The sequence below is a fragment of the Arabidopsis lyrata genome (genome assembly GCF_000004255.2).
Source record: "Arabidopsis lyrata subsp. lyrata unplaced genomic scaffold ARALYscaffold_8, whole genome shotgun sequence".
Lineage (NCBI taxonomy): Eukaryota > Viridiplantae > Streptophyta > Magnoliopsida > Brassicales > Brassicaceae > Arabidopsis > Arabidopsis lyrata.
In genome coordinates, this window is record NW_003302548.1 from 2,671,522 (window position 1) to 2,690,800 (window position 19,279).

At 30.4% G+C, this 19,279-nt stretch overlaps 3 protein-coding genes and 2 long non-coding RNA genes across 8 annotated transcripts; 1 reads left to right on the forward strand and 4 right to left on the reverse strand.

The window, feature by feature from the left end:
- Positions 1 to 449: 449 nt before the first annotated feature.
- On the reverse strand, positions 450 to 1,949 carry LOC9301366 (protein MARD1). 2 transcript variants are annotated; one of them, XR_002330057.1, is made up of 2 exons: positions 1,597 to 1,949; positions 450 to 751 (listed from the first exon to the last, which is right to left on the reverse strand). XR_002330057.1 is itself a non-coding variant. In XM_002865246.2 (2 exons), the coding sequence occupies exons 1-2, from the start codon at positions 1,883 to 1,885 to the stop codon at positions 644 to 646; spliced, it is 435 nt and encodes a 144-aa protein (XP_002865292.1). In that variant the 5' UTR covers positions 1,886 to 1,949; the 3' UTR covers positions 450 to 643. The 2 variants fall into 2 exon arrangements, 1 of the variants encoding a protein (XP_002865292.1); XM_002865246.2 differs by having other exon boundaries at positions 1,559 to 1,949.
- An 8,436-nt stretch (positions 1,950 to 10,385) lies between these two features.
- On the reverse strand, positions 10,386 to 12,427 carry LOC9301367. The gene is made up of 3 exons (XR_002330058.1): positions 12,187 to 12,427; positions 10,729 to 11,901; positions 10,386 to 10,625 (listed from the first exon to the last, which is right to left on the reverse strand). It is a non-coding gene; the product is annotated as an uncharacterized LOC9301367 (long non-coding RNA).
- An 846-nt stretch (positions 12,428 to 13,273) lies between these two features.
- On the reverse strand, positions 13,274 to 13,627 carry LOC110230067 (protein PHLOEM PROTEIN 2-LIKE A6-like). The gene has a single exon (XM_021032019.1). It carries the CDS (start codon positions 13,625 to 13,627, stop codon positions 13,274 to 13,276), a length of 354 nt encoding a protein of 117 aa, XP_020887678.1.
- A 743-nt stretch (positions 13,628 to 14,370) lies between these two features.
- LOC110225894 lies at positions 14,371 to 15,599 on the forward strand. 3 transcript variants are annotated; one of them, XR_002330060.1, is made up of 5 exons: positions 14,371 to 14,620; positions 14,737 to 14,835; positions 15,055 to 15,133; positions 15,292 to 15,356; positions 15,461 to 15,599. It is a non-coding gene; the product is annotated as an uncharacterized LOC110225894 (long non-coding RNA). The 3 variants fall into 3 exon arrangements; XR_002330059.1 differs by lacking the exon at positions 15,292 to 15,356; XR_002330061.1 differs by lacking the exon at positions 15,292 to 15,356 and having other exon boundaries at positions 15,533 to 15,593.
- A 2,011-nt stretch (positions 15,600 to 17,610) lies between these two features.
- LOC9301368 (protein PHLOEM PROTEIN 2-LIKE A6) lies at positions 17,611 to 18,680 on the reverse strand. Its single transcript, XM_021032045.1, has 2 exons — positions 18,108 to 18,680; positions 17,611 to 17,989 (listed from the first exon to the last, which is right to left on the reverse strand). Exons 1-2 carry the CDS (start codon positions 18,587 to 18,589, stop codon positions 17,611 to 17,613), a joined length of 861 nt encoding a protein of 286 aa, XP_020887704.1. The 5' UTR covers positions 18,590 to 18,680.
- Between the last annotated feature and the right edge of the window lie 599 nt (positions 18,681 to 19,279).

Sequence of the window (19,279 nt, forward strand, 5' to 3'; positions counted from 1 at the left end):
TTCTGGACAAATTTATTATAGTTCTTCTGGAAAGTTTTCATATGTCTTCTGAACTTTTTTGTTTCATATATTTTATTTTGTATAGTTCTTCAGGAACTTTCAATAAATATCTTCAGGATATATAATTATAAACTAATGATCTGAGGAGGCAGAGCCTACCATATGATCATGATCCGTTTCAGGAGGCATAGTCTTCCATAGGATCAAGGAGGAGGTATAACCTTTCATTCCTTAAATATTATAAATAAACAAATTTTAAATAAATTTACACATAATTTAAAATATTACCTTAAATATGTGATCGGGTAGAGATTCGGATGTTTTCAGAAACGAGAGCTTATTCGTGCTAATAACGTGTTATAAAAAAGTATTTAATTTTATGGTGGATATAACTTTTGAGAATAAAGAAAAACTTATACACGCGGAAGAATCAAGCACTGAATAATATAGAGGAGAGAGAGAATTCTCTTATTGATATGAGATTTTCTTATCTTTTCAAATGATCGATTTCAATCGTTTATATAGGCGTAAGAAAAGTAAGTTACTGTGTATGCATAGTGACAGTGGACTCCACACAAAATATAAACGTCAAACATTGTATACGCCTAACATGCGTCTAACATTTGATTTTCTTAACATTTACCTATTTTTTTCCAAGATGCACTTTCTCTTCTTCTTTCCAATCTGGACATCCTCTTGCCACTTCTCCTTTCCATTGGAATATCTCTAATAGCTCTCCCACTTCACCCACCTGCAACATTTTCCATACTCCTTAAGCTCTCTTCATTTTTTTCAATTCACTTACTAAATCTTTTCTAATGCAACAAAACACACAAGAAACATATAGTTTTGACCTTTAATTCTGACTATGTTGACTAGATTGTAGGGCATAGAAGGTGCATATGGCCGAATCAAAGTTGAACACTTTATACAAGAAAAGGGACAATCACATGTTTTTGTCGTTGTTAACGTCTTCAGATCTATGAGTCTTCCACTTCCAAGTTACAATCAAAGTCCAAATTATACATCCAAAACAAAGCAAGTCACAATATTTATCTGTTTTAGTTACAAAAAAAAATTGAAACTTTTCATGGAAACAAAACATCATATTAGAGAAAAAAAGATCAGGAGAATAACAGAGAAAACCAAATCAAATATCAGATTTGATAGAGAAGAAAGCCAACTTTTTTGTTTATCAGACAATAAAAAAAAAACAAGACCCATTTCAGTTTCATAAGACATAAGAAATTGATCGTTCCAAGAAAATTAGTAAAATAATCTGCCGAGATATTCGTATAAACCCAAGCTTCACTAATCGCTCTAGCCAACTCACAACATACTGTATCAGATTAGCTACGTTCAGTTTTAGGCTAGATACAAGTACACTATAAAATTGAAATCTAAGAGGCGGTACTACGATTTCGAATAACAAAAATTGATTTTTTCGGTTAATCAGAATTTCAAATAACAAAATTGAAATCAAAGAAGCGGTACAAAATAATCAGAATAACAAAAAACTTGATTTTTTCCGGCAAGATAACAAGAAATTTGAGCTTACAATCAGATTGAACACACCCAGGATAGAATATCTCATACCGGTTTTAGTTCCAAAATCATCTGATGGGATCTGGACTCTGAGCTTCGACCCGAAAAGGACCATCTTGTACGTTGACAGGTTTCTCGAGTGGTCTCTGTTACTGTCTCCGTATATGACGAGATCGGCGAGGCCAAAGACGTCTGGTGTGTGAAAACGTTGGGGATTAGAGATACTGGGCTCGAAATAGGAAACGGGTTTAGGGTATTTGGAGGAGAAGATTGATGGGTTAGCTTCTAGGATCGACGTAGGGCTGACGAGGGAGAAATCAGAGTCAAAATAAGTCATCATCTTGAAGTGAAAACCCTAAACTTTGGAGAGCTAAAGAGAGAACATCCATCGATTTCATGTTGGAGAAAACGAAACTGGGAGAAAACTAAAATAAGTTTGTTTTAATTTTTAGATTTTTAATAAACATGTTTCAATGGCAAATTTGTAAATATCAAAGCTTTTTTTTAGGGTTATAGAGTCTCGTAAACAGTTGCTACAATGATAAGTGGGGAAAAATTCTATTGTAAATAGTGAACGTACTACTTATCTAATTAAGTTCAAAAAAATGACTATATTGCAACTTATCTCTATTTATTATATATTAGGATATGATCTGCGGTACACCGCGGGTTAAAATATTTAATTAATTTTATAATTTTATTTTAAGTTGATGAATTTGTTGTATTTATTTTGTATGTTTTTTTGGATCCTTTATATATGTAAATTTTTCAAAAATCTAGGATTTAACTATATTAGATTTTGGTATTTTGATATTTAGTATTAAAGTTATATGAGTTAAACTTTTGATATTTCTAGATTTAACGTGTACAACATATGTAATTGAATAACTTAGTATTGCAATTACACATTTGGACTGAGATTAAAACTTATAAAAACTTAATTCATATGTATAAATGTTGGATTTTTACAATAAATTTTACCTAGTATTAAAGTTATATGATTACACTTTTTGGGTTTTAAGATTTAACCCGTAAAACAAATGTAATTTAGTAACTCAATTTAGATATTGACCCGTGGGACATTAGTGAAATCAGAATTTAGATATAAAATTCACATTTGCAGAATTTAGTAAATTGACCCGTATAAAATAAAATCATAATTTAGACCAGTGGGACATTACATATTTATAAAATATCAGAATTTAGATAAAATTAGTGAAAACCAAAACATACATAGAAACAAAATCAGAAAAGAGAAAACATTAAACATCTATATATACATTTTTGAAGTAAAAATATGAAATAATTCCTAGAGTTGCCACTTATTTACAAGAGAATGTCATTGTCATAAATGTTTATCTATTAATTAATATTACAAATTATTTTCGAAAATATTTTAAAAACCATGGCTTCCAAAGATGGTAACAAATTTATTTTGTTTCTAAATTAGATTAATTGCTAATTTCCTAAAACTTCTCTACCTAATTTAAACATTAATATATGATTCTTTTTTCACTTTTATATGATTTTATATTTAATTTTGTTTTGAATTTATATAAAATACATATAATTGATAAAATAATATTTTTTTCTACATATGATGTGATTCAAATTTTTAAAAACGGACGTATATTACTGAATCGATAAAAAAAAACAAAATGCTGTTTAATTTCATGGGGCGGGGTTATATGGCGGTACGGGTTTGAGTCGATATTAATACGGGAAGGTATACTACGGGTGAAATCTTAAAATTAAAAATAAAAATATAATTATATAATCTTAAACACTAAACAAACCAAACAATATTAACAAAACAAATATAACACAAAATTTAAAGTTTTTAGTTTAAAAAAATCGATCCGCAATATACCGGAGTAAATTTTTTAGATACAAATTAATATCAAATTATTATAATAGTCCATGATTAGAAATGCTTGCCAATATTAACACTACACTTCTACACCTACAAATCTTCTAAGTACATCAATACAACTTAACACATTTAGGTAACAAATATAACAACTCAAAAACAATATTTACATATATCAACTATATTAATTATAATATAAAATAAACAAATGAGAAATGATTTTTTAAAATTGTGAATTTCAAAATCCAATAAACTATAAATTATTATATAAAATACATAAAATACAATTTTGTCCCGCGTTGTACCGCGGGTTAAATCCTAGTGAATTACAAAATATATATAAAAATATGGTGTGATTTAGTAACAAAAATTAATCACAGAAAAACCTGTTATTGATAAAACTTAATTGATTTAAAAATGATAACATTAGAATAATGAAAATTAAGAACAAGAATCTCATTTTATGTACAAAAAGAAATCATTTTCTTACCCTAAAGAAAGAAGAGGAAAAGGAATGAAATTGTTAGCCTAAAAAAAACATTTATAAACATTAAGAATGTGGAGAAGAAACATGAAAACGTTTTCAAAATAAACTGGACATTTGAAACAAAAATCAAAGATCAAATGATAAGAAGTAGTACAAACTAATCTTTAGTGTAAGGTGGATCATACAAAATATTAGGTAACAATTAATTGTTTAAAAGAACAGTAACACGAAAATGATCATTTTTATTTTGCTTTGCAATAAAAAAAATCAAAGTGTTTGTTTAGGGTGATGAATGAGAAACTTGATCAGTTTATATAGGGTATAAGTTTAGAGTATTGTCCTTAGGTTAAAGCTAGCTTTTTTTTTTTTTTTTTTGAACTAAGGTTAAAGCTAGCTTACAATATAAAATTTAATATTTCCTAAAATTTTGGGAAGATATATATATTTGCAAAGATTTTATTGAATTTTTTTTTATAAATATAATTATTCTATAGAATATTCTCTGTAAATATGGGTTCTCCGTATCTTCACAATAATTAATTCTTTATTTTTTAAAATCTTACCCAAGATCTGATTGCAATAATTTCGTTGCATGGATACAAAATTGACCCGATCCAATTAGATTAACAAATATGTACTTTATAACAATTATAGAAAATAAGGTTTTTCTTTCAACTTAATTGTGTTATGTAGCATTAATACGTCACAAAATATTTCCTTATCTCTAAAAATCATACCAATAACCGATTATTCGATTTAGTGGTGTTATATTAACATTAAATCTTCATAACTAATTTCCTTATCTATAAAAAAATCTTACCAACGGGTTATTAGAATTTAATTTTAAAGCAATGATCAATAATGTCGTAATTTTATTAGTAGAGAATCTTTCCAAAAAAAAACTACAAAATTTCTAAAATATAGGAAAGATCCGAATCAAAGATTTCCGGGTCATAATCAATTAAAACCCGACCCGATTACCTTGAGCAAATATGTAATTCAAAAATATTAAATAGATTGTACATATACTTTTTTTTTTCATCGATTGAGTAATATATATCCGTTTTTTAAAATTTGAATCATAGCATATGCAGAAAAAAAAATCTAAAATTTTATTAACTATATATATTTTATAATAATTCAAACTAATATAAATATTAGACCAAATAAAAGTGAAATGAGAATCATATATTTATGTTTAAATTAAGTAGAGAGTTTTTAGGAAATTAGCTCAAATTTGTTATATTAGCATTAAATCATCATATTTGATTTCTTTATCTATAAAAATCTTAAAAAATATTCCATAAATAAAGAGTTTAGATATATTAATTAGTTGAGATTATATATATTTTTTTATATTTTAATTAATAATTTCGTTTTTGAATTTTGCCAAATTTAAGAAAAGATCCGATTGAAGATTTCCAGGTCAAAATTATAAAAAATCCGACCCGATTGGATCCTTAAAATGTACTTTAAAAATATATAGTAGACTAGGATTCAACCCGAGGTTCACCGCGGGCCTCGGTTTTATGCGGTTTTATTATAAGGGATTTGATTATGTTTTATATACATAATTTATAAAATGTGTTTTTTATTTTATTTTAATCCTTTATAAATAATGATTGGGATTTTATATTGGTTGGTTGTTATTTAGTGATTAGAAGAATGTGTTTTAATGTGTTTAAATATGTGTATTAATTAGTAAATGTGTATGTAATTTTAATATAGGTAAAGTAGTTATTAAAATGTGAAATAGTAAAAGTGGTGCAATTGTTTTTGTCATTATAAGTGTTCTTTTACTATATGGAATTCTAGACATTTTTTTTTTTTGCATAACAAAGAGTATAACATTTATCCAACCCGCGGTACACCGCGGGTATCGGTTTTGATTAAGTTTTCATATTATATATTGAATAATGTGTAATTTATAATTTAAAATATTGTTTATATGTTTTTGTGGTTGTTAAATTTTTAGTATGAGATAACATTTTTATGTGGTTAAACATGTGTATTATTTGTGTTTTTTGTACCAAAATAATGTATTAAAGTAAAAGTTGTATTTTTTTGGTATTGTAATTATTGTAATAGTGTGTTAAATTCAAAAAACAATTATCATAACCAATAGTGTTATTTACTGTAAGAACATAACAATTTAATTAAGAAAATATATTGTAAGTAGCTTTGCTTGTTTAAGATTTTTTTTGTAAATTATAAAATAATAAGATTACATTATAAAGAGAGACAAAGTAAACAAAATAAAAAATAATTTGCGTTTAGTTAGTAACATAAGTCTTAAATCGGTTTAGTCGGTTTAGTCACTTGGTTAAATTACATATGTCTTTATCTCTGTTGGTAGTTGGTACGGACGCAATCGTACATGTAAGGCATTTGCCAAATTCAGGAAACCTAATCAACCAAAATCGATTTCATCGTCTTCTCTATCTCTTTCTCTCTTCATCGTCATTCATCATCATCATGATCATCATTCATCATCATCATGATCATCATCATGATCATCATGATCATCATCATCATCATCAAATCTCAGGATCTTCAAGGTGGTTCTTCTCGTTCGTAGCTACCTTCTAGACTGTGATTTCCAATCTTTGAACTCTCGGTGAGTTTCTAGGTTGGGTTTTATCTCCCTTTCGGAAATCCTGTCACACCTCCGCTGAATTAGATCAATTTCATTAGCTTATCAGTTTTAATCAATTTGGGTAACAACAGAGGATTGTCAACCTAGCAAATCCCTAATCAAGAGTTTCTTCAAATTCAGTGTGTCAATATAATCGAGCAATTAGTGAAGTAGGCGAGATTGTTGGTGAATCCTATTTTCACGTTTTACTACATGACATATATCTTCACCTTCGATCAATTCATGTCGTTCGGAATGTTAACTATTGTGGTTAGTGATAGCATCTTCCTATCTCAGTTCTTCGATTTGTGGTTTTTTACATATAGACCAAAGTCACGGTCTTTTTTTGTTCTTTTCACAATTTTTTTTTATCAGAATTTCCAGATATTTAACCAAAGAAACAACAGATAAATGTTCTGTTTCTTGAAGGTGAGTTCTTCACAAAACTGGATGGTTCGATATGAAGCAGATAGTACGCTCTTTATATTCATACATCAAATGCCTTTTGGACCAAGAACAATAAGGTTACTTGTCGACGAAGCTATATTTTAATACAACTTTTCTCATGTTATAATTCGTCTAATAAACATCTTGGCAAACATGCATCCTTGTATGTCTCGTAGACAACACCTTTGTAAGTCCTTAAATCTTCATCGCATGTTGGACCTTTTAGAAAACAAAAGAGAAGTTTCAAATGTGAATCTCTTTCCATCTTATTTGAAGCAAATGTTGTCCTCTACTCTTGATTGTTCTTTGCCTTCTTTGAGAATATTTTTCCTCTTTGATTCCATGTAAAATCTGTTTTCTTTTAGATATAAAGGTTAGTAATAAGTTATAGTAGCTTTAATATGAAATTCAATTAATACATATTCTTGAGTTAGTTAAATAACATGAAATAGTCCAATAAACAGAAAATAGATTTAATTTTTTTGATGACGTTTGATTTAATATAATCATTGGTTTAGGATCGGAATAACTTTACCTCAATCATCTCAAAGACCCCTTTGATGGTTTCTTTTGTTCCCTGCCAAATTACAAAAATAAATATTTTCATTTTAAAATGATACAAATCAATGTTATACAAACAATTGCTTTTGAAGGATTTATTTAAAAAGCTTACATGTCGAAGGTTTCACCAAATTTTGTGGTGTATGTCTTCCAGGTACGAAAAACTGTCACTTGGATTGGTCGTAAATGTTTTCCATGTATGCAAGACACTGACTTGCACTTACCAACCCGTTTTGTACGGCTTCACATCATCAATGAAAGCAAAAGATGAAACATTGTCAAAAGGAGAAGAAAGAGACGTTTGCTGTGAATAGAGGTAATTGCTGGATGAAAATGGTATGTGAGAATGACGTTAATATATAGTGTAGAAGGAGGGTAGGGTTTTTGGCTCCAGTATCTTCGAAAATCTTGGAGAGAAAGTTAAAATATCTTGAATATTAACGAAAATATATTTTTTAGAATGTATCGAAATGAATGATACACAGATTTAAGGGAAATAAGGATATTGAGTAGTAGGTTATAGTTAGGATTTAAGAAAAGAGAAGATTTTAGAAATATTTGATTATCAATTAGGCGAGATTCATAGATATCTTCTTATAATTAGTGCGAATATGCTTTTATAAGATACCATAAACGATGAATGGTTAGGATTGCATGTTATATTTTTGTAGATGATCAAACCCGATTACTTATCCGTTTTAGTATTTGAACCACTAATCACCCGTTTAGGAAACGCGGATCTCCGAAGGTTTAATGAAAATTTTTGACCAAATTACCCTTGGCGATTTTGATTAACAAAGAACAAAATTCAAAATTGAAATTGAAATTGAGACCAAATTTGACCATTTTTCAATTTGTACTTCCCTTTTAATAATAAGGGGATTTGGCGTCGAATTAATGTAATATCGTCTAAAGTTATCGACATGTACAGTAGTTTATTTAAAATAGATCACAAGTTGTCTTCGAAATTTGAATTCGTCTTTTAATTCTATCGCCATCCTGCAGTCAAAACCGAGTTTTTTTCTTAGTTTTTTTCTTTTTCTTTTTTCTTTTAACTAGTAACGTATGTAAGTTGGTTAACAGATACATCAAATAAGAATTAGTTAAGAAGCCGATCTACATGCATAAACAAAACTAATTTATTTCTTGTCAACGATAAATTATTTGGTCACAAACAGTGGCGGAGGCAATGAAGAATCATGGGGTCATGTGACACCCATGAAATTATGATTTTCAGTTTAACTTTTGTTAAAATAATTATTAGACATATGTCCAAGTAGTTATTGACACCCCTAACAAATTTTATTGACCCCTCTCAAATCGTACTTTAAAGATTAATATTTAACATTCTAAAGTTTGTAATATGATAATATTTATCACAAAACGAGTTTAAAATATAAATTTGCTACTAATTTTCTTTACTGTTTGGCATATTAACATTATCGTTGGGCATTTTTGACAAACTGTCGAACTTTAACAAAATTTTACTTGATTTTGTTGCTTAATTACTTAATTAAAAATAATATTTTTTGGAATAAGTTGATTAAAAAAAATCAATCCCTAAATGTCGATGATAAAATTCTTCAAAAAAATGTCATTAAGATAAATATTTGTAGCCAAAAAAATTAAAGATGTCATTACAAATATTCACAAAGATCTTTACCAAAAAAAAAATATTCATTTTAAAGATGAATCATACGCTCACTTATAATTTTTTGGAAAATGTTTTAAAAATGAATATTTGCAATGATATTTTTTCTAATAAAATTAATATTCACAAAATAAAAAAATATTATGACCCCCATAACTCATTTTTGTGGCTCCCCCACTGGTCACAAAACCGAGTTTTACTGCCAAGGTGTATGTTTGATTGGTTTGCAGTTAGTCGTCCCCCAAAGTCCTTCCTCAATTATAATCCAAGTCAACGAAACTTCCCTAGTTCACAAAGTCTTTCCATAGGCTACTTTAATAAATCTCAAGTGTCAGATTAAAAATTGCAACTGCCCGTACCATATTAAAACAAGATCATTGGACTTGTTCATACCTTCATTTATCATTGAATACTGACCTCTCGAACGCGGTGAGACCATAATCAAGTCATGTGGTATGTCATTGCATTAACCACTTCGATGTCATGGGTTGTGGAAAGTTAATATTCTTATAATTGTTTATTTTTTTAATCGATTATGACTTGAGTAGTATACAGATTAAAAAGAAAATTATAAAGAACAATATTATTAATAATAAAAATATATTATCTAAATAGAGGGACACTACAGTGACATTTTCACTATGCATCTTAACACATTTTAAACAAATCCGTCATTCAATTCATCATGTGAGAGGTCATTCCAATGATCATAACTCTCGTAAGGCATATTCATTATGAGACGGTTTTAGGTGAAAGTACTATTATTTCCTAAGAGCATGATTATTGGTAGTTTCTTAGTTTTGATCTTATGATTTGTTTTAATATTATTTTTGAAAAATTTATAGTTAAGAGGTTGTGTAATGGTTTTAAGTTTTTTGTGTGTCCAATGGTAGACTCTTAAGTTATGGTTCTTTAAAAAAAAAATTAGTTTAAAAAAAAAATCAATTTTAGTTTTAGAATTGCAATTGAGTCATTAGTCATATTCATCAATTCCACACTTTGCAATTAAGGAGTCATCGGTTAAAGCTACGTGTGTTTTGTACAAAAGACCAAAACGATGCCATGGAAACAGAGAATCAATACAAGTTAGCAAATTATAAGTTGTTAAAAGTGTGATTGCAGGAAAACAAACAGAATAAGGAACAAGGTTTCTAGATTAATGAATTGTAACTGTTATGAACACGGAATAAAGCTAAGTAATATACTTGACTTAAACAGTAAACCAATCTGAACCAAAGCAAAAACCATATCAACCCGAATAAAGCAGTTTCTACATTTCATAAACCAAAAAATCCAAACTGAACACCGGATTGGGCACTTCTAACTCTTACAATAGCATCTTCAAGAGTGTAGAATGGGAAAGCCAACTCCATTGCGCCGGGAACAACATCAAGTTTAGATTCAGCGCCGAGGGCAAGAACCAACCTGGCTGTAGAAAAGAAAGAACAACCTGATCAATATAAGAACATTCAAATGTATTCAGAACACAAGTATTTTGCAAACAGATTGAATCTAACTAGCAGAAACATCACCTGAGGTTTTTTGTCGTCAGGCCACACAAGCGATTCTAATCTCAAAGCGCAGATGAGTCTATTTTCTTCACAGCAAGTACCTATTAGATCAAAACAATATCTCAGCAGCAGAATATTATGACCAAAGTTGTCTCTTCCTCCCTTTATAAAACGTATGACTACTGTTACAATGAGTAACCGATAAAGATATTTGTTGCATCCTCGGAAAATGTAGTTAAAGAAAGAATCTGTTACAGTCAAACCTTGAATCTATGAGATCCTAACTCCAAAGCAACACGGGTTTAATGCATCAAATCACAAATCCGTACACAACCACAAACAAACTCATGAACCAAAACCGCATATGATCCCATCTAAATAGACTCTATAAATAAAACATAAACCTCATTCATCAACAAAGCCATGAACGTTGATAGACATTCACAAATTACAATGCAGTTCAACGTCATTCTTAAGATTAGTATTGTGATCAATTACCCAAAAACTAAGCACTGAGAAACAAAATCCAAAAAAGCTGAGTTATGCATTATCACATATATGGTTCAATGTCAATGTTTCACCTCCTAAAGTGTAATGGATCAGACAAGAAAGTTTCATCAAAACAATGAGAAGATCAAAGAGAACATTACAAAGATCTCTTACTCTATGGATCTAAGAACATAAAAGTCAAATGATCACAACAAGATAACGCCCACAACGAAATTGAATCAAATTCGAACCAAATGCAAACGAATTTTTTTAGCCCATGAAGCAGATTCATTGGATTGAAACGTTTTTCATCTTCTTCACCCCACATATAATTTTCTTCCGGACAAAGATAGAGCTTAGTTTCTGATGCAGAAAAACTGTATCTCACTCAAATTCAATCGAACAAGTAACACAAATTGAATCAACGTTCATGAAACGCGGATCCAAATCTCATCTGCTGAGTTCACAAGAAACTCTAGCCAACAATGAGTCCACCATTGTAACAACACAAGAAGAAAAAGGTAACAAACAAACAATTCTCAGATTTTGCATAATGAAGAAGAAGAGAGACGATGACTGTTTTAAAGGCCTTTAGCCAACTTGCTCCAATCTTTTCTTTCCACGTGTACTGCAGCTCACTACTCCTCACGTGCCACACGTGCCAGTCTTCTTACATCATTTCTTCATTTCTCCATACTCTAATTCCTATATCAGTTTCAACAAGGGATTCGAGATTAACACTTATATACACTTTAGGAACATAATCAAAGTAATATAAGTAAGCAAGACTCGGAGTATCAAAACTAATGCTATTAAAATCAGAATCATCAAAAGAATCCCACTCTTTACGCATTATAGTAAGTCTCTTAAGGCTAGAACTAGATACAGTGCGGGACCTAATAATCTTAGAAAGAATTCAACAATTTTGCTTACTTTCACTTCTAAGAATCAAGTAAAAGCAAAACTCAGAAAATTGGGGAAGAATTTAACCTAATAGTATCTGCTTCCTCTGAGATCTTCTTCTCTCTGTTCGATTCGACGAAAGCAGAACACGATTTGAGATACTTTCTGAGACTTGAATCAGCTAAATTATGTTGATTTGTTGATTTTTGTCGATGGAGAGACGAGAAAAAGAGAGAGAGAGAGTCGAGAAAGAGAGAACACGGGACAAAAGTTTTCTCTTTAGCCTCAAAACATGCCACGTCATCGCCTCTTAACATCACAAATACCTCTTAGTTAAGGAACGTCTGTTAAGATATAACACTATTTTACATTTAAACTATAAGCCCCTACGGATCTCTAATTTTAATCACAATATATAAAATCTAAGAACTGACTAAGAGACCATCGTTAAAGATGCTCTAATAGGCTAAAACTGTGAATAAAACAAGATTTTGGTAATTAGCCATTGCAAACCTTTATAAAACAAAGCGAAAATTGTGCATTTTGCAAAGACACTACCGTAGGTTTTGTGTCCATCCTCGGCTGCTAGCTAAATTTCTGAACCAAAAAGGGACAAAGGGAAAGGGGTAAGCAATTTATATTGCTTAGTGAATGTGGATCATCCCAGCACTCAGTATAAGCCAAATAGATTTATATCTGTTTAATGGGTGATATACAATACGATAATTTAGAGCACTCAAGTTTTTGTCTTTTCCCCTAACTTCACAAATTAAAATTTCAAACCTAAACCACACAAAATTTTATAAGTGAAGCCAACATTAGGATACGTTATTTAATACACTTTTTGTTAAAAATTAATGTGTCCATATGTATATATCACCAGTATGAAAGTAAAAAATAATGTGTTCATGTAAAATTTTACTTATAAGATTGGGAGCATCATCAAGCCGTTTAACAAAAAAAAAAAAGAGATTGGGAGCATCATTAGTCTCTCGTAGAACCATATATAACGTGAAGATTTTAAGAAATTATAAACTTTTAATAAGAATTTCAAACAACAAAATACCAAAAGAACAAAAAAGTACAATTAATTTGTTAACAAAACAGAGCAGTGTTGCATTTTATAAATACAATTAAGACAACTAGAAAGGTCCTATGCCTTTGCTTGTGCGCATTAGTTCGTGGGACGAATTGTAACCCCTTTGACGAAGAGTCCTTTTTTCTTATATTCGGTCTCATACATGGTGAAAGTAATAATTGCGGGAGTGTTTTTCGGCGGAACCACAAAAACTCCGGCCAAAATATCCACCCATTTGCGGCCTATGTAATCGTTCAAGTTCTCTATTCGTTCCACCCGATCGTTGTCTCCATTGTGGTGTATCACCTTCAGCTTCAGAGTCACTGGTTTCTCCCATCCAATTGCATTATCTTTTAATTTCACTACAAACACAACCTCATACTTTGTTCCTGGTGTTAGATCCCCCGTTTTGAATGTTCCGACTATTTTAAGCCAGTAAACTTTTTTCATCGTCACAATATCAATGGCCTCGGAGCTGAAAATATAGGGACTGACTTGTTTGTTAGCTGAATAGCGGAAAAACAAAATAATTGTTAGCAGAACGAACGAAACTAGATAAAAAAAATTTGTAAAGTAATTATAAAATGGTGGAAAGTTACTTTTAGAAGACCAACCACCTTTGTTATATTTTTAACACATTTAATTATATATAGCGGAATCACTTTGTGAAAAAGAAAAGGTTGATGAATATTGTGAATTAAAAAAGTTAGTGGAATCACGTTTTGAAAACTTAAAAACATGAACATGTGGTATAATTCATCACTATAACGAACATATATGAGAAATAGAAAATACCAAATCAAAATTAACATTTTTGACAAAAAAAAAAAAAAAAAAAACGTTATTAGTATTGCCAATTTGTAGTTAGATGACCAAAATATCTTGATATTGTTGCAATTATTAAACTCGAATAAATATAAACGAACCCAAAACATATTTTTGTAAATTATGTATACATAATATAATCAATATAAATCTTGATTTCTAGCTTTTCACAAACTGATTTTTTTTCATATATGAAAATATGACATTTGAGTGATTAATTTTTTATTTTTGGTGTAAAATAATAACTTTTGACAGCCCCTCTCCACCCCTCTAGAAAAATCTCTTATTAATAAAAGATGCTAATTGAAGCCTCTAAGGTCATCCACATCAGCAAAAAAAACACTACCTATGAGCAGCCACATCAGCACATCAATTTGTTTTGTTTTGTGAGTTTACCTTATGCCACGTGGTTTATGAGATGATGATTGTCATTCGACATTTTCATTGTAAGGACGCTTCATCTTCCTTCAATTCTTTGTATCGTTTAATCTCTTCATTTACTACCCTCTAAACTAAGTCTCACAAGCGGCACTTCCTCTCCCCTACGATATAAAATTTCAATCTGATCAATCGATTGTCTTCATCTTCCTCCCCTGCAATCTGGCTCTCTCTTTCATGGTAACCTCTCTCTTAAAAGTTCAATCGATTAACGCATGGTTTTTCTCCTTTTTTTTTAACAGTTATGGAGAGCAGTGGCAATTATATTTGTGTATTTGTCTTTTGCTCGCTTATAGACAGAATTTCTTCAAACAAAAACAATATGCAAACTCTGAAGTGGTTCGAAACCCTAATTTTGGAGATCATGCGGATTCATGGAACCATATTTTGCTAAGGTAAATAATATTTCTTCATTCCTATTACGTTTTTGTTCCATTTAAATAATTACGGTATTGCATCAAAGCGTTTTCTCCTCCTCCTCCTCTAGCTTTAAGCGTATTTCACCACCAATTTTCAGCGGATATGTAGGTGATATATATATCAACAAGAAAGTGTCTTTCAGTTCTGAACTTTCACAACAATACATCTAATTTTTCATCAATTGTTGTTCTTAGGATATCAAAAAAGAGGATAGAACTTTACAATCGTTCAAAGGAGCTTATAGCTAGATTTCGATCGATCACAGCTCTCATGGTAAGTAAAGTCGTGCTTTTGAGGTAGTTGTGATCAATGAGTATGGGAGACATAGATTTAAGATTAATAGAATCTATATATGGTGCAAATTTGTTCATCAATAGTTTCTGTATTTTTTAATCATTTATACTTTATATAGCCTCCAATTTGGATTACAGTTTAGGAGCCTCTACACACTAATTATAAATACGGCACATGAGCAGTTTTTGATAAAGACAAGGGAGTAAGAGAACAAAGATCAAATCTCTTTTGGTAAAATTTAAACAAAAAGACATATTTTGTAGTTTAATTTATTGATATAGATGTTGTTCAAACATGATGTCATAGGTACGTAGTGGACTGTACATAGTAATCAATAAAGCTCTCCAAATCTAATACTTGCTTCGACCATTTGCATAGGACAGCAAAGGTCCAATCCTCCTTCTGTACTGAGACGACGCCGAGAATCCATCCAAGTGAGGTTCGTCACAAATTTTAACTCTTGATTTAGTATGGATTTTTGTTTGTATATTTCTTACTTCATAAAGTAGAACTCTAGAGTTTGATAGTTTCGTGAGAAGCCAAGCAAGCAAGTAAATGCTTTGCAAATCTAAATAAGAGGGCAGTTTAGTAAAATGATTTTGATTTTTAATGGTACATAGCATGTTACAGATCAAATGTTGCTTTTCATGGTTGCAAACGAGACACGGAGACAGTGAATTTGTTTCAACTCTACTTGGCGAGCCATTTATGTGTTGGTTTTTTTTTGGAAATGCAGTTTTATATAAAAAGCAACTGAAGATATGTATCGTTTTGCCAAGGACAAAAACCTGGTGGCCTGGTGGGTATGTTATGTAATGTCAAAGTTGTTTGGTAAGGCTTTGAAAGACTCAGCTTTTAAGGCCAGAGGTGGTGGGTATACATATATTTTTCACAAACAAAACCTATTACAACAATGACCTTTTCTAGGTAATATCATATGTGCTTCAAAAGTTTCTCGAAGCTAGAGATTAAGTTAATTTGTTGGATAAAACAAAAACTTTGCTCTTTGTTACGTTATACTAAAAGCATCTCCAATAGTAGACATCCATAGAGTGTCTCACCAATATAATATTAATATTTTTATGCTTAATTTATTTAGAGAAACTCACACTAAAATTCTACTTCCATTGGTGAGATATCTCTATGAATGTCTCATCAATATAATATTTATATTTTTATATTAAATTTAATTTTTCAATAATTTTTTTAAACATATCAAATTATATCTTAAATATAATCATTCAACAAAATAATTATATTTTTATAGAAGTAAATAATATAATGATTATTAATAATTTAAAAAACATTAATTAATAGTACTATTAATTATAAATAATATATTAAAGAGACTATTATTTTTAAAACCACAATTAAACATAAATTGAATTTAAACAACATATAAAACCATAATAAAGATATATAAATTAAACACAAAATTACATATAAAACCATGATAGCATAAATTAAAATGCAAATAAAATATACAAAACTACAATAGATAATATATGTTTGACTCTTCACTTGATGATGCGCTAAACTTTTGCCATATAGATTTTAATTATATTGGACATCTTGTAAATAATGACAAAAGATAACACATTATTTATCAAAATATCAAAATGTTGACAAAATATCAGATTATTCATCTCAGATTTATTTTCTAATATTATAGTATTTTATTAACTAAAAATATTAATTTAAACTTAACTAATATCAATTAAAAATTATATTAATAAATAGTTTAAATTTTTGTATAATGGAACTTGATATATAGATAATTTTATTTTATGAACTGTAGAAAAATAAAAAAATAAAAAATAGTAACATATAAACTATTTAATTGATATTATAAATCTTAGAGTAATTGAATTTAAAAAAAAAATTGTTAAACCAATATAAGAATGACATGTGTATGAGAGAGAGAGTGTCTCAAAGTATCTCAAATGAGAAACTTGTCTCAAAGTGTCTCAGCTTTTTTGATTAAAAAATTATTTTTTATTTATTTTTGATTTATTTTTATTATGGATGTCTTATCGAGACACCATTGATGGAAGTGCTCTAAGGTGGTTGTACAAAGTAGAAACCTATTTATACTATCATCAAAAAAATAAAATATGGCTTGACTATCGCAATTAACTGAGTACTCACCATTTATTTGTTGCATGATTGGTACCTTTAAAAGATGTGGTAAAACTTATGACCAAGTGATAGCCTTTTAACTTTAGATCTATAATAATTTCTATATAGGCTCCAAAAGAGATCAATAAGAAAGGGTATTTAAGAGAAATCAAATACGTAAAAAACAAAAATTTATAACTAGCTCTAAAATCCGCTTCTATATATATAAGCTTTTGTTAAAATGTTAAATACAACATTTTTATAAATTATAAAATTTTCTTTTCATATTTCCTAAAGAAACTACAAAGAATTAAAACTAAGTTAACTAAATTAAAATATCAATCTTCAAATGTCTTACCCGGACGTAGCCCGGATTTTTCCCTAGTAAATAATAAAGAGAGTAAAATATAGGATAACCCATTACGTCCTGTGATACTGCTCCAAGACCAGCATCGAGATTTATCGGAAAAAGCAATTCCTAGTTGCCTTGCAGAGACCACGAAACCTCCTTGATGACTCGCTTCTGTTTCTGGCTTCATTGCAAGGACCATGGAACCTCCTTGACTATTCGCTTCTCTTTTTGGTTTCATTGCTGGGACGATGGAACCTCCTGGAAGATTCGCTTCTGTTTCTTGGTTTCCTTTGACGGCCATATGCTCCACCAATCTCTGAATCTTGATGACCATTGAGGTTATGAAGTCTTTATCGGTCCTGTCACTGTCATACCATACAAGAGAAAGATATCAACTAGAATAAATATCAGGTTCTAGATAATATCTTTAGAGATACTTTAGCTAGATGTATATATATAGTTGGCAAAAAGAAAAGAAAAAACCTTTGGGCTGCTAAAGGCATGCCTATTGATTCAGGAATAGACAATAAAGCGTCCTCCCATTTCTGAGTTCTTTCTGGCTGGTGTCTAAGATTGCGTATTTGATCCCTGAAATGATCGCCAAACTTTCCTTTCAGATATTTCACGACGGAAGGTTTAACTTTGTAGAAGATGGGAATCACTTTGAGACGGCCTTGATCCTTGCATTCCTTGATCTTTGCCAGCTCCTCCAAGCACCAATACGAACTTGTGAAATCCTCCGAAAAGATCACTAGCGCGATCTCCGACTCTTCTATCCTCTTCAATAAGTTAACCAAATCTGAGCCCAAATACTCGTCCTCATCTATGAAGACGTTTATATTCGCTTTTCTCAAGGCAGGGTCAAGAAAGCTTATGAAGTGTTTACGGACACCTGCCCCCCGGAAGCATATGAACACTTGAGGTCCCGTTGGGGTTGGTTTCACAGCCAAAGAAGAAGTAGCCATGAAAGATCTTCTTTGAGGAAAACGCAGAAAGAGAGTTTTTGTTGATAGTTGTTTGACCTTCTATGTTTTGTCGAGATGCTTTGAACAATAAACTAATCCTCTTAGAATATGGGCTTCCAACTCAAAATCAATTGGCAATGAGTAGAGTGGCTCATATCCCTTATATATTATTTATGATCCCTTCCAACTTCCAATGTGGGACATTATGTAAGAATATGGGCTTCCAACTCAAAACCAATTGGTAATGAGTGGAGTGGCCCATATCCCTTATATATTACTTAGGATCCCTTCCAACTTCCGATGTGGGACATTATGTCCTAATACGCCCCCTCGAGATGATGGCTCTTTGGCCATTAATCTCGGAATGTTCGGGCTTAGATCGACGGCATCAATTTTGGGCCTTGTCGATGATTGGACCATCTTTGGGTCGGATCGGGTTGGACATGTGTGGATCGGGCTCTGATACCATATTAGAATATGGGCTTCCAACTCAAAACCAATTGGCAATGTGTGGAGTGGCTCATATCCCTTATATATTACTTAGGATCCCTTCCAACTTCCGATGTGGGACATTATGTCCTAATAAATCCAACGTCCTTATAAACTAGAATGCTTGAAATATCTTATATAATATGACAAGTTTCTTCAAAACAATCAACTCAAAATGTGACATTTGGCGTTCTACTCTTT